Source organism: Aethalodelphis obliquidens, unplaced genomic scaffold (genome assembly GCF_003676395.1).
Source record: "Aethalodelphis obliquidens isolate GAN/ISIS:26980383/991018 unplaced genomic scaffold, ASM367639v1 scaffold12, whole genome shotgun sequence".
NCBI lineage: Eukaryota > Metazoa > Chordata > Mammalia > Artiodactyla > Delphinidae > Aethalodelphis > Aethalodelphis obliquidens.
In genome coordinates this window covers 3,638,535-3,653,132 of record NW_020837956.1, presented here as the reverse complement: position 1 = coordinate 3,653,132, position 14,598 = coordinate 3,638,535, and the positions used below count along the sequence as shown (strand labels likewise).

Below are 14,598 nucleotides of genomic sequence, written 5' to 3'. Positions count from 1 at the left end.
ATATAAATAAAGAGATAGCAATTATTTTAAAAAATAAAATGAAATTTAAAAAAATCACGAGTGTCTCAAATCACAGTAGATTTGAACTTGCAGAAGAAAGAAATAGAAAAATTGAAAATAAACCAATAGTGATTATGCAAGCCAAAAACAGAAAAAAAGAATGAAGAAAAATGAAGAGAACCTCAGAGAAATATGGGACAAAATTGAGCACACCAATATGTGCATAATGGAAGTATCGGGGAGAGGAGAAAGAAAAAGGAGGAAAAAAATATTTGGAAAAATAATAGCTGAAAACCTCCTAGATTTATTGAAAACATCTAGTAAGCTCAATATTATTCCAGTAGAATATACACAAAGAGACCCATAAACAAACACAATACAGTAAAAATGCTGAAAATCAAAGACAAGGAGAAAATCTTGAAAGCAGCAAGAGAAGAATGACTCATTACTTACAAGGGACCATCAACAAGGTTAACAGCTCACTTCTCATCAGAAACAATGGAGACCAGAGGTGGAGCTGGGATAACATATTTATAGTGTTCAAAGAAAAAAAAACCCTGTTAACCAAGAACACTATAACCAGAAACCCCATGTTTCAAAAATGAAGGCAAAATAAAGGTTTTCTAAGGTAAACAAAAGCTTAGAGAATTTGTTGCTATTAGACCTGCCTTATAAGAAATGTTAAAGGAAGTTTTTCAGGCTGAAACAAGTGACCCCTGATAGTAATTCAAATCCACACAAGCAAAAAGCATTGGTAAAGGTAATTATGTAATTATAAAAGACTCTATAACTGCAAATTTTTTTCTTTTCTTCTCTTAATTGTTAGGGAGTAGAGCTATATAGGGGTAACATATTCCACACCATACAGCTTGCGCTCTCTCTCTCTCTCTCTTTCTCATTAACCTAGCTGATTCTGATAAGATGCATATGATAAACCTTAGAGCAACCACTAGAAAAACAAAATCTCAAAAATATAATAAAAAGTCATTAAAAAATTTAAAAGCTACATTAGAAAAGATTCACTTGATGTGAAAGAAAGTAGTAAATGAGGAATAGAGGAAGAAAAAAGACATGAGACATATAGAAAACAAAAAGTCAGATGTAAATAAAACCAAAGTCAGATGAAAACAAAAATGGCGAATGTAAATCCACCTATATCAGTAATAACATTAAATGTGAATGGATCAAACAATCCAGTCGTAAGACAGAGATTAACAAACTAGACTAAAAATGTGGTCTAGCCATATATTTTCTAAAGGACACATATTAAACTCAAAGGCACAAATAGACTCAAAGTAAAAGGATTGAAATAGTATATACATCATGCAAATAGCAGCCATAGGAAATCTGGAGTAGCTATACAAATACCAGCTATACTAATACCAGTCACAGGAAATCTGGAGTAGCTATACTAATATAAGAAAAAAGAGACTTTAAAACAAAACAGTGTTGCTAGATATAAAGAGGAATATTTTATGAGGATAACAGTTTCTATCCATCAGGAAGATGTAACAGTTAAAAACATATATATACCTAATAACAGAGCACCAATATATGTGAAGCAAAAACTGACAGAAATTAAGAAATAGGTTATTTGAAAATAAAAGTGGAAGACTTCACTACCCTGCTTTCAATAATAGAACAACTAGACAGAAGATCAACAAATATATAGGAGACTTGAACAATGCTATAAACCAACTAGATCTAACAGACATGTATAGAACCCTCAACCCAACAACAAGAGATTATACAGTCTTCTCAAGTGCACATGGAACATTCTCCATACAACCAAGACAGTTTGGTACTGATACAAGGATAGATATATAGATCAATGGAACAGAATTTAGAGTCCAGAAATAAATTCACATCTCTATGGACAAATAATTTTCAACAAAGATGCCAAGACTATTCAGTAGGGGAAAAATAGTCTTTTCAACAAATGGTGTTGAGACAACTGGATAGCCACATGCAAAAAATGATGTTGGACAATTACTTGACATCATATACAAAAATTAAATCAAAATGGATCAAAGACCAACATGTAAGATCTAAAACTTTAAGTCTCAGAAGAAAACATAGAAATAAATTTTCGTGACCTTGGATTTGGCAAGGAATTCTTGGATATGAAACCAAAACCAAATATCACAACAACAAAAAATACACTGGATTTTATCAATATTAAAAACTTTGTGCTTCAAAGGACACCACCAAGAAGGTGAAAAGACAACCCACAGAATGGGACAAAATACTTGCAGATCATACATCTGATAAGGGACTTGTATCTAGAATGTACCACAAATTCTCACAACTCAGTAATAAAAAGATATTGTTAAAATGACCATACTACCCAAGGCAATCTACAGATTTAATGTAATCCCTATCAAAATACCAATGTCGTTTTTTACAGAAGTAGAACAAATAAGTTAAAAATTTGTATGGAAACACAAAAGACTCCAAATAGCTAAAACAATCTTGAGAAAGAAGAACAGAGCTGAAGGAATCATGTGCCCTGACTTCAGACTATACTACAAAGCTACAGTAATCAAAACAATATGATACTGGCACAAAAACAGACACATAGATCAATGGAACAGAATAGAGTCCAGAACTAAACCAACAAATTTGTGGCCAATTACTCTTCAACAAAGGAGTCAAGAATATACAATGGAGAAAAGACAATCTCTTCAGTAAGTGGTGCTGGGAAAACTGGACAGCTACATGTAAAACAAAGAATTAGAATATTCTCTAACACCATATACAAAAATAAACTCAAAACGGATTAAAGACCTAAATATAGGAGCAGAAACCATAAGACTCCGAGAGGAAAACATAGGCAGATAGGTTTATTCTTTAAAGAGAGTAGAATAGAGAGTTTCTGAACTGGAGATCACAGAGACCACTTATGGCTGCCGGATGCTGAGACCCCCAGCCCTTCTCCCCAGCCTTCAGAATGCTGGCAGTAGGACTTCACTCTCCAGGTAGGAGCTTGGAAGAATCTTCTCCAGGGACTTTGCCCAGCCCAAGAGGCAAGACCTAGATATTGACACAGTGATTCCCCGACTCAGTGGCCCAGCCCCTCCTTTTATTTATACTTCTGTGGCTCTTGTTTTGTTTCTTCTTACCCTATAGCTCTGCTTCCAGAGCTACTTTGTAATTTTCCTATCTGGTTATCACAACTGTTTGTTCTCTTTCCTCTTGTGCCTAATATTAGTTTGGGGGAATCAGATGCCATTCTAAGACGGTATGTTCTTATTGAAGGAGCTCAGCCGATTTTCACAATCAGGGGCCTGATAAACAATTTTGCTACTGTGTGCAGGATTCCAGATGACCGCTTTGCTGTTCACCATAAATCTCATATTTGCTTTCATTGCCTTTCCAGTTTGTTTTCTAAATTAAAAGAGTGTTTCTTGTATTTTCTGCTGCACCCCACCCCCAATATATTTACTGTGGAAAGTCTACACTGCTTGCCCATAAAAGAAACACCAATTAAGTGAAGAAAGAAACACCATAAAGAAACACCAATTAAATTCGTTCCTGCCCTGAGCGGAAATTAGCCTTGGTGGGCATATGGCAGTGGAAGGGTTTGGGGCTGACTGTTGATACTTGCTCAGGCTGTGATCTGATGATGGAGAGTGATCATTTATTTTTTTTGCATTCAATTTGTTTTTCTATTCTAAACATAGCCATGCAAAAACAGTTTGAAATTTAGAAGGAAGAGAAATTGCTTATAAATTCTAGAGCATTCAAGAATTTCTTATTCGTGGCCTGCTTATGCCAAGGTAGACGTTTTTAAGGTATATCATTTTCAGAAGAGACATCTGGGCTTTGTTAAGACTAACTCCGTGTGATTACCAGATTAGATGACGTTCAGCTTCTCAGAAGGGAAGCTGTCATACACTGTGCATTGACACGTAAACTCCTTTTACCCACTGTCTCTCCAATATCACTTAATAGTATTCACGGGCACAAGCAGCTTCGGGAAATTATGAGGGTAGCAAAGAAAACAGTGCAGCCTAAGCTTCTACTTTTGGTGCTGTTTTCCACCTTCTGTACCCTTCTCCTCTATCCCAACTCAAAGGACCCAGACCCTTGTATTTGCCCAATTTGAAAATTTCTAGTCAAACTTAAATATTTGGACGTCTGCCAGTTAAGCCTTACCATAAATTTGCTGGTGTTCATTTGTCGTTCTGTTTTATTTGAGGGCTGTGTTTTCCTTGTAAAATAAAGATAGGAGTTTCTGACCTTTTAAAAAAATAAAATGTCTGGAAGTGGCCCTGCACAGCTCCTGAAATCAACCCTAGGTGGTCAAAAGAGCAAATCTATCGTAGATGGGACAGGCAGACACCCGTCTTCGCATCCATTTTTTCTCCGGCATCAGGCAGGCAGACGTCTCCTCATTGGCCTTCATTAGGCATCTGTTTCTTCCAACTCTCACAATCTATGATTTCAGATTGTACAAGGCAACTTGCAGTTAATTGTCAAATGAGTGGTTTTGACAGTGACTGTTCCGGGTTCTGAGGGGGATTTTTATTGTTGTGGGTAAAAGTGAGGAAAGGCATTATTGTCGTTTCTTGTTTGATACTCTTCTCTTTTAGCAGCTCCATGAGAACAGGCCCCGTGCCTCCCCTATTGAGTCTTTTCTCCCAAGTGTCCAGTATAGTACCTTGCACAAATATAATCAATAAATATTTGATGTTGAAAGAAAACTTCATGAAAAATGAGCATCTTACCTGGTCTCAAAAGCTGACTCTATTAGAGTAGGATTCATTTCAGGTTGGAGAAAATAATAGTATTTAGGTAGGGGAATATAAGGTATGTTTGGGAGCTGGGGATTAGGAAATAGTCCATAGAGCAAAGCACAGAAAGGCTAGAAGCTGAGAGAGATGACAGGAGACTTAAATTTGAGGACAAAATATGGAGGAACTTAATGTCAAACTTATGACTTTGGACTTTTGTCCTGAATCTGGGCATTGGAGCCCACAGAGGAATTAAACCAGAGCCAGGACTCAGAGCAGAGGGTTGGAAGGAGAGAAGGCTGAAGGCATAGAGGCTGATTCAGAAGCTGTTACCCTGAGCTGATGAGTGAAGCACAAGTACAGGCACCCTGTCTTCTAGGGATGTGATCCTATCTTCTGAACCAAAACTTAGTAGACTTTCTTAGAAGGGACAGGATATTTTATCCTGGGGCCACTCCTGAAATCTAGTGCTCAAGGCTCTGGCTCTTCTTTTATTTTTTCAATGCCCTTGTATTCCAGGAGGTTCTGTATGAAATGTTCCATGACCTCCAATCAGCCTTCGTTTATCTAGTTACAAAGTCATTTTTGGAGCTGGGATCCCTCACAAAGTCTTTGTTTAAAACCCCAAACTGAAAGTAACCATAGAGAGGTGTCTGTGGGGAGGTTTTCCGTGTTGCATTTATAAATAACAGAACTTAACAGAACTGTCTATTAAGCCTAAGAACCACATCCCCCTTCAAAATCCCACAACGGAAATACAGAAATTTAGGAATTACATACGTGTTGGACTCTGGAGGCCTAGAAAAAGCCTGTTGGTTTTGGGAAGTTTGATGCCTGAAGGTGTTTGTAAAATCAAAGCATTTTAAAATTGAAAGAAACCTCAGCACTGTTTTACTTCCACCTTTCACCAATCTGCTGATGAATTTTCTCTCCCATATCCTCAATTGATCTCTCTGATTCATTGAAACAGCTGAACTCTTAGGGTTCCTATTTCTTAGAAGTTTTCATCAATCTTAGCATCAAGGAGATACAAAAGTTGGCTCATGCTGTATGTATTCCAGATTTGTGATAACAGGATTCTGTGATGGCTGTGTGTTGACTCTAGCTGAAAAGAGAGCCAACTCTGGGAGAGGGTATGAGAGAGAGTAGACGTTAGCCACTCCTGAGACTAAAACTATAATTGACTTCAGGTCTATGGCAAGGGTTTAGTTGCTTTACTCAAAAAGAGTTTTTGAACATCCCTTGAAGACTTTCAGATCAGTTGCCATATTCCATATGAAAGAACAAGGTAATGACATGTTCAGGTCAGAGACCCTAAACATGCCCAGAGATACTTCAGGGAGAGGTCAGATTAAGAAGAAACATCCAATTCTCATTATGATCATCAGATCCTAAGCAATTAAAAATAATTACTCTCTTTCCTAGGTGACCTTATGGGATATATAAGCTAGAATCTAGTCTAAATAAAGCTAAATTGGAGAGTTTAAATCTAACAGCTTAAAAATAAATAGTCCAATCAACCACAGTGACTGGATAACCCAATTAGTGGTTTTGGAGAAGGAAAATCAAACGTTAAATGAATTTTCCATTTGCTGCCAAGATTTCCTGCTTCTGAAGCTTAGGCTTCTTTGGCAGAAGACTTGGGGGAAGAAGGACAGCACTGACCTTTAGGTAAGCAAGGGGATTTTATCATCACCAAGTAGTGCAGGTCTACACTATCAAACTCTTACTTTTCAATAGCTGAAATGACTCTGTAAATATAGCTCTTAGCCAATTCTCAGAGTAGATTTCATCTTCTACTTTAAAGAATTTATTTCCGCTGCAATATAATTTTTACTTTTCCCCTTTCAAGTTACTGCATTCTATAGCTGTTCCTTTTTCTGATTCCTCTGCAGGAAATATAAACCTTCCTTACCCCAGTCCAATTAAATTCCAAATGTTGGACATAGACATATCATTTCTCACTAAAGTAGGTGCAGGGTTTTGTTTTGAGAGGAAAGATTATGTATGCATTAGCATGAAAACTGTGCTGTTTGTTTCTTTCAAAGAAATATCTAAACAAGACAGTAAGAGTCTCCAGATATGGGCACCCAGAGCAATCTGCACAGTGGGGTGTTTGGTTTTAATATCCAAGCAGACTACAATAATCAAAGCACATCTGGGAAACACAAGAAACCTAACATTCAGGCTTTGGAATTTGACCTTAACTGGCAAAAATTATATTTCTTTGAACATTTTTATCTGGTTTCAAGTGATTTTGTTTAGGTAATTTCACTCATCCTTTCAGTACACTTTTTAGAAATAGAGAGACAGGTATTATTAAGTCAAGAGAACTGAGTGGCGTGCCTAAAATATGGAATATTCAGCCTTTAACTTAGTAGACTTTGTTTCTAGTCTATGTATCTCTCTTTCTGAATAAACTAATGGATTCCAGAATGATATACAGGCATTAAAAAAAAAATAAACACATAAAAAAGCGAAGAAAACAAGGAAACTATCAAATCCTATAGTAGTTCACCACAGGGAGAGCAATAATCATCTTTTATAAGAATCTTTTCTTCGATACTGAGGAGCGGAGCAAATAAATAGATGCAATTCCCCCTTATTTATTGTACCATTTGTTCTACATGTAATCGAGGCCCCAGAAACTACATTGCATTGAGCCAGGCACAATAAGGAGTACAAAGGAAATTTTCACTTCAGTTGCGGAAATAAGATACATACGAAAAACTAAGGGCAAAGCAAGATTATGAAATGAACGGCACCGGGATTCAGATTAAATGAAAATGTAATGGTCAGGGAAGCAACCTTTGAGTAAGCTTATGATAAGTAGGTTGGATTTCAAGAGACAAAGAAGTAATTGAAGATTACATAAGCATGTAATATGTATGACATATGTATGACATAAACACCTCAGGACACAAACTGAGCTTGAGAGCAAGTCTTTATCAGCCTGGCGGAGTAGATGGTTCCTGTTGGTGAAAGGTGAGAGGTAAAGTCAGAAAGATGAGCCACGGAATGATTGTGAACTGGGGAATCATAACATGGTGGCAGTGGTGTTTAATGGAGAAGCCTAGAATGACGATGTTCAGGCTGGTTTGGAGAAGAGAGAGATTGGTAGCAAGGAGGTAGATTAGCACATAATTATTTAATCCAGGCTTTAGATGTTCAGATCCCAAACAAAGAAGATGGCAAAGAAAAAAAAGAATTACTTCTTGTAGCAGTATGAAGGGAGTTTGTAAAACATTAGATGTGGGCAATTGGAAACATGAAACCTACATGATGAGGTGAATTGAATTATCAATATTCAACAAATGAAGAAGTCAACAGTGGCTTTAGTAGTTTCATAATCCATCCCTTTCTAACACCTCTGAAAGAGTAACACCTAGTTCTGTTGTGGCTTTAGTCTATAGTTCAGAACCATCTCCTTCATGAGGACACATGGTGGTCTTAAATAGTTGCTTGTCAGGCGTAAAGCAATGAAAATCAGCCAGAGGTCCACCTTTAGCTGTTATTGAGCACTGAACTGGGAGTCAGGGGATCTGGGCTGCAGTGCAGACTTTACAGGGGATCTGTACTGGTGGCTGGGGTTGGATAGACCAACTTCGAACCAGCCTTTCTCAAACTGTTCTCAGAATATTAATCCTGGAAGACGCTCTTAAAGAAAAAATTCCACAATTGAAATTGTTTGCAAGCATCAAAAAATCTATTTTCCTCTTGGAGGTCACAGAACCTTATTGGCATAGCGAAAGGCTTTCCTTTCGGCGTAATACTGATAACATCCCTCCGAACGAAGGACCTACTAAGGAAAGACTAAACTAGTTCCTATCTAAACAATAGTCTATGGTTATGGGGTATGGCTAGTGATCTAAACCAAAACAGCAAAACAAGGAATATATAGCAAAGGAAGAAAATAAAAGGGAAAAATATAATTAGATAATTAGAAGTAAGTGCTGGTCAGTTGAGATGGCAATGAGATACAGGAACTTGCTGTGAGGAGAGGGGTCAACACAGGCAGCCTATAATATAATCTCAGTACAGATCTCCCTACGCCAAGAATGGCCATCAGTGGAGTCTTTTCTTCTAGTATTGTGGCCGTCTGACCCCGCTGGAGAAAAAGATATCTGTATCCACACAGTCACTTAGACTTAAAATTTCAAGTTTTGAATGGGTGTTCACATTCTTCTTAGAAATTCTAACTCCAGGAAGAATTAAGCGAGATCAAAGGGGCCTTTCTAGATTCATTGACTGCCCCCAGGTAAAGCTGAGTTTCTAAGTTAAGTCTGAAATCAAAAACCCTTTGCCCATGGTCAGGATGAAACCTGCTCCTTGAGTTCTTGGAAAATATTGAAAGCCTAAAGGAACACATTTTCTTACTCGGAAAGTAAGGGCACAGAGAGGGAGAACTCTGGCCACTGGAAGGAGGAGGAGATTATTCTTAAATCAGTGGGTTGCTGTAAACTATCTCAAAGTTATGAAGAGCTTTACATCCATTTTTCAAAGCATTCTCATTCCTGTTGATTCATTTGATCATCCTGAATGCCCTCTGTGGTGTTTTTTTCTCTAGTATTTTACAGATGATGAAAGCAACAACAATCCCCCCCTCCCCTGCAACTTGCAAGGCATTGTGCTGGATGTTTTAATCCTCCATTTAATCCTCACAGCAACTCTGAAAAAGGTACACATTGCAATTTCCATGATACAGCCAAGAGCCCACGTGATAGAACAAAAAGCAGTGTCATAGTCTGGGTTAGAACCCAGGTCTCTTGCGATCTGGAGTCCACACTCTTCCATCTCTGACTTGTCATAATCAATTAAAGGCCCACCTGTGACTATAACCTGAGAATTCCCTCCATTCCTGACCCTGCTCACCTAGTTGAGTACTTTATTCACGGTGCTATGTTGTCTCAGGCTGCCTAAACCCTACTGAAGCCAGAAATATTCAACCACTCTCAGCTATCGTCTAAATCGGAAGTGGGCATTCCACAGACTGCGGCTCACATCTGGCTACTCCCTGTTGTTCTATGCAGAATGAAAAAAATTCTCTCTTCTAGTAAAGAGATACCAGAAAGCAGACAGCCTAGCACAGAAGGGAGTTTTGGAGAGAGGAGTATCACCGTAAAATTAAGTCTCGTTAGAGGCTGTCTGCTTTAGCGACTGGTTGGCGCTGCTTGGCCCATGGGGAAACATTGAAAAAAGAGAAGGGCCAGGAGAGGTAGAAATTGTGTGTGTGTGTTGGGGGGCCGTATCATTTAGCGTCCACCACCATCCGACTAAGCAGGTCGTATTAAACCCTCTAGAAGTTAGGAACCTGAGGCTCAAAAGAGGTGAAGTAATTGTTCAAAGTCGCTTAGGAATGGGTGACTTCTTACAGGAGCTCCTGTACTTACAGGTACACCGGCTTCCTGCTGTGTTTATGATCAAGTAAGAAAGCAGCCTGTGCATAGGTGCGTTCTTCCTTATAATCGGGAGTAGCTGTCCACCTGAGGCGGTTCAGCCAGAACACGCAGTTGGTCACTTATTTTCCCCGCCGCTGCAGCTGCCTTTGGGTAGGAATGGAGGGCTTGTGAGGTCAAGGGAAAAAGGAACAAGCAGAACCAAGTCAGTCTTGCGGCCGTTTGTCCCTGAATGAAAATCTGAAGTGCAACACCATCGTGTTTGAGTGTAGGTAAGGTAATTGGTAAACAAAAAGGTGACCACCTTCTGCAGTAACGTAAGAGTCATGCATAGCTTTGGGGAACCAAGATTAAAACAGGCTTCCAGAATAGCAGCTTCTGTTTCAAATCCTTGGGATAAAACCACTGAGCAGATCTACAATCTCTCAGCCACCACTTGCCAGTTCTCGGGGGAAATATCAATAGTAATTGGACAATTAAACAGTTCCGCTTTCCTCTTGCTCTAATGCAGTGGACATGGGACTTTAAGGGAAGAATAGTTGACTGTGAGGCAAAAGGCCTGCTTTCTAGTTTAGGCTCTGTCTCAACTCATTGTGAGAGTTTGGGCAATTCTCTTTACTCTCCAGACCCCGGATTCCTCCATTGCACAATAAAGAGATAGAGTGAAATGATGTCTAAGATCTTGTCCAATTCTTAGAGTCTGTCTACTTCCTATTAAAATAGTTCAGTAAAAATCTAAAGTTGGGAATCACACTTTCCCAGGGGTATGAAAGATTATCCTGTCTCTCTCCATCCCTCTCTGCCTCCTTTTCTCTTTTCTTTCTTCCTTTTTTCACACCCCTTCCCTCCCTTACAATTCCTTTTTCCCCAGGAAGCAGAGTCTCAGTTCAGGGATTACTTGCTGGTGCCTCCAAAGCAGTAGTGACTCTTGCCTTCTTGAATTCAGTGTCCTCAGGAAACACACCGCGCTTTCCACTTAAATCGAAGGCGTCTTTCTCCCTCCAACCCTAACTCTTCTAGGTTTCTGATTTTTCTTAGTTTTATTTTTCTGGTTTCACCAAAGAGTCTATGGCACCCAAGAGCAGAAGTGTTGAAAACAACGAAAAACTCTTCCCTTTGCATTTGGATTTGGGTCTCCGTGCTGCCCTTCCCCGACAATTCTAAGACAAAGTCTCACTACGATCCTTAGAGAACCGCGGGGCGGGAGTGTTGGGCCGGGGGAGTTTGTTTTATGTAAGCCTTTGGTCAGGGCCGAAATATTTTAGCCCAACAGTTATCAGTCCAATGTGAAAATAATAATAGCATGCAACACACAAATACCGGCCACGCTGTCGTTCCCACTGTCTCTGATACTCACAGTTCAACCGCATTCCTGGGGAGGTCGGAGGGAATCTCTGTCACCTTGCTCTCCTGGCAGAGGAGAACCCTGTTAGAGCAGTGGCAGATCCGATGATGACATCCTGCGCCCAAGCTCAGGAATGTGAGCAAGGCCACCAGGAGCAAGGCCATGTTTATTTATGCATCCACCTGCTTTCTTCCTGCGTCTGCAGAGAAAAACCGGCACAGGTTTCAGAGGCTCCCCACCGAGCCCTTGTGAGAAGAGATCTGCCTTGGGAGCTGGTAGGGTCACGTGACCCACCCAGGGATGCTTCCCCCCACCCCCCTTCAGTCACTTCCAGACAAATAGCAAAATGCCTGTGTGCTAGCATTGATTTTAGGGGAAGCAAGATAAGTTACTCCCTTATCTTTCTTGATTCAGTTTATTATACCCTGACCCAAGGAAGACAGCAAATAGAACCTTGATGCATGTCTGGAATAGTTTATATTAATTTGACTGTAGAAATGTCCTTCCTGGTCACTATTTTTTTCTCAAACCAGTGACATGACTGGTCACCGACTTTGACTTTCTCCAAAAACGACACAGTCTGGAATGTGAAACATCACTAAGAGTGTCACTGGGTGAAGGGCAGGGACCTGTTTCCAGTCTTGGCCTCAGCGTCTTCCTCTAGTCCACTTGATATAAAACCAGAACTTCTGGGTTGTACTCATTGATCCTCTTCCTTGCTGGAATTACTAACCAGAAATGGTGTTGCTCGGAAGACAGGCAGTGGGTTAGTGAGCCCCAGGCAGATCGTGTTAGGTAGAAGGCACTTCTGAGAGGGGAGTCCACAGAGATAACTGACTCCTCTGAGCGACCTATGGAATGGGCTGTGTTTTCAGCGGGGTTTAGTAGATGCCAGCTGTCCACTCTCTATGGCATAGCCTTTCTGGCTTCTCTCATTTCCAGGCTCTGAAGATTGCCTTTGCCTTTTGGAAGCTGGCACAAATGAATGTATTTAATCTATGCTTTTAACTTAGTTTTACATGTTCTCTGTAGGTGACGATCGTGGCGCTTTTGTTGACACTCGCCATCAAGGAGATGGCGAGGATCTGAGGAACGTTTGGCCACACTGTCAGTAAAGGGGCTTCAACTTTCAACTCCAGAACCTATGAAGTTTAAAAGGCGGAATATTCTCTAAGATCCTGCCTGAAGCTTATTACTTGCTAAAATTAGCTTCAACACTATCTTTAAGTAATTAGTTGCATAAAATTGAGTTATGTGAAAATGCTAAGCAGTATATATTGATCCCACTCCTTTCTTCCTCTCTACTAGCTCATCAAGGAATAAAGACATATGATGAATGGATTAAATAATCATTAAGGGAAAAACAGAAGCAAGTGACTTTTAGGGTGAAGTTGTTCCCTGGCTTCTTCTGGGGGCAACTGATTCATTCTAACTCCAGAACTGGAAGGTCAAGGCAGTATCTATATAGACTCTATATGCCAGCAGTTTTGGCTAACATGAACAGTTAAATTATTTCATTCACCAATTGATGCATGGAGTCATAGTCTCTCAGATGTGGAAGGGTCTTAATTCAATAAATTAACTAAGGCTTAAGTTTACTTTAAAATATCCACATTGATGTAAAGGGGTTGACTTACCTCTGTTTGAATAACTCCACTGACCAAAAAACTCATTACCAGTCGAACTTCTCACCCATACACTTACCCCACAAATCCCCACTGAGATGTTGGAGAGCTCTAGTTATAACTAAATTAGTCCTCATATAACGAGCATAAATTTGAGCATAAATGAGTTATACATTTTTTAACTGAGATTTTGATTTTAAAACTATGTCCTCTTCACAATTGACAGATGACATATATAAGGTAAATGTAAATTATTAAGCAAGATAGTAGAACAGTTGTAGACTGAAGAAGTAGATGCCACCGACATCTAGTTGTCTCTCCTTTATCCCTCTCATGTTCCTATGCCTAGAAGTGACCCTTAATCTGAATTTTGTGTTTATTATTCCTTTGTTTTTTAAAATTAATTTTATTACCAAAGTATGCATCTCCAAACAGTATATTGCTTAATTTTGCTTGTTTTTGAGTTTTATACAAATTGTATTACTCTTAACTAGTTTTTGGTTACTTGCTATCTTACACTATGACATTTTAAAGGACCTTCCATATTTCTATATGTAGCTGTAGTTTGTAAAATTTCACTACTGCGTAATATTCCATTATATAAATATACTACCATTTATGTTTTCATTCTCCTGTGATCTTTCTTTATTCTGAGGCCATAAAAATATTCTCCTGTGTTTTCTTCTAAAACTTGTATAGTTTTACTCTGCACATTTAAGTCTTTAATTTATTAGGTATTAATATTTATGTGTGGTACGTGTCGGGAACCCAATTTCGGTATTATTCAATGGCATATGGTTTTTATCCACATGGATAAACAATTTTCCCAGAACCGCTTTTTGAATAGACCCTCTTTTTTTTTCTTTCATTTGTAAAATTATCACATCTCAAGTAACTACTATTTTGCATAGGTTTGCATTTAAGCTCTTTTATATATAGACCATCATCCTTTTTACATGCACCAATGCTATACTGTCTTAATTACTAGAACTTTAAAATCGTCTTGACATGTGGTAAGAAAATTTCTTCTTTTCTAATTCCTTCCTTCCTCCTTCTTGCCTCTCCCTCTCCTTCCCTCCTTCTTCCCTCTCCCTCTCCTTCCCTCCCCTCTCCCTCCCTCATTCTCTCTTCCTTCTCTCTGTCTCTTTCTCTCTCTCTCTCTCTCTTCCTTTCTTTTTCTTCTCTGGTTGGGATACCCAGTGCAATGATGAGTAGAAGTTATGATGAACATTCTTGTCATGTTCCTGATTTTAGAGAAAATGTTTTCTAATTTTTCACCTTTAAAATGATATTTGTTATAGGCTTTTGATGCCTACTAGGTTAGATATCAGGTTAAAGATTGTAGAAAAGTTTTCTAAGAAATTTTTTCTTACCATAAATAGAAATGAATATCATCAAATGCCTTTTCTGCATTTGTTTTACCCCTAACCTATTAATTTGCTGAGTTACAATGATAATTTTATACTATTAAACTCCTCATATTCCTAGGATTAACA

The 14,598-nt window shown here is 38.9% G+C and overlaps 1 protein-coding gene across 2 annotated transcripts in view; it reads right to left on the bottom strand.

The window, feature by feature from the left end:
* FSHR (follicle stimulating hormone receptor) overlaps positions 1 to 11,762 on the bottom strand; it is a 164,276-nt gene extending 152,514 nt beyond the window's left edge. Inside the window, exon 1 of one of the 2 annotated variants that reach the window (XM_027113159.1) lies at positions 11,490 to 11,762. In XM_027113159.1, the coding sequence (XP_026968960.1) occupies positions 11,490 to 11,641 (152 nt within the window). In that variant the 5' untranslated portion in view covers positions 11,642 to 11,762. The remainder of the gene's footprint in view (positions 1 to 11,489) is intronic. The other variant, XM_027113160.1, reaches the window with a different exon arrangement.
* Positions 11,763 to 14,598: the final 2,836 nt, after the last annotated feature.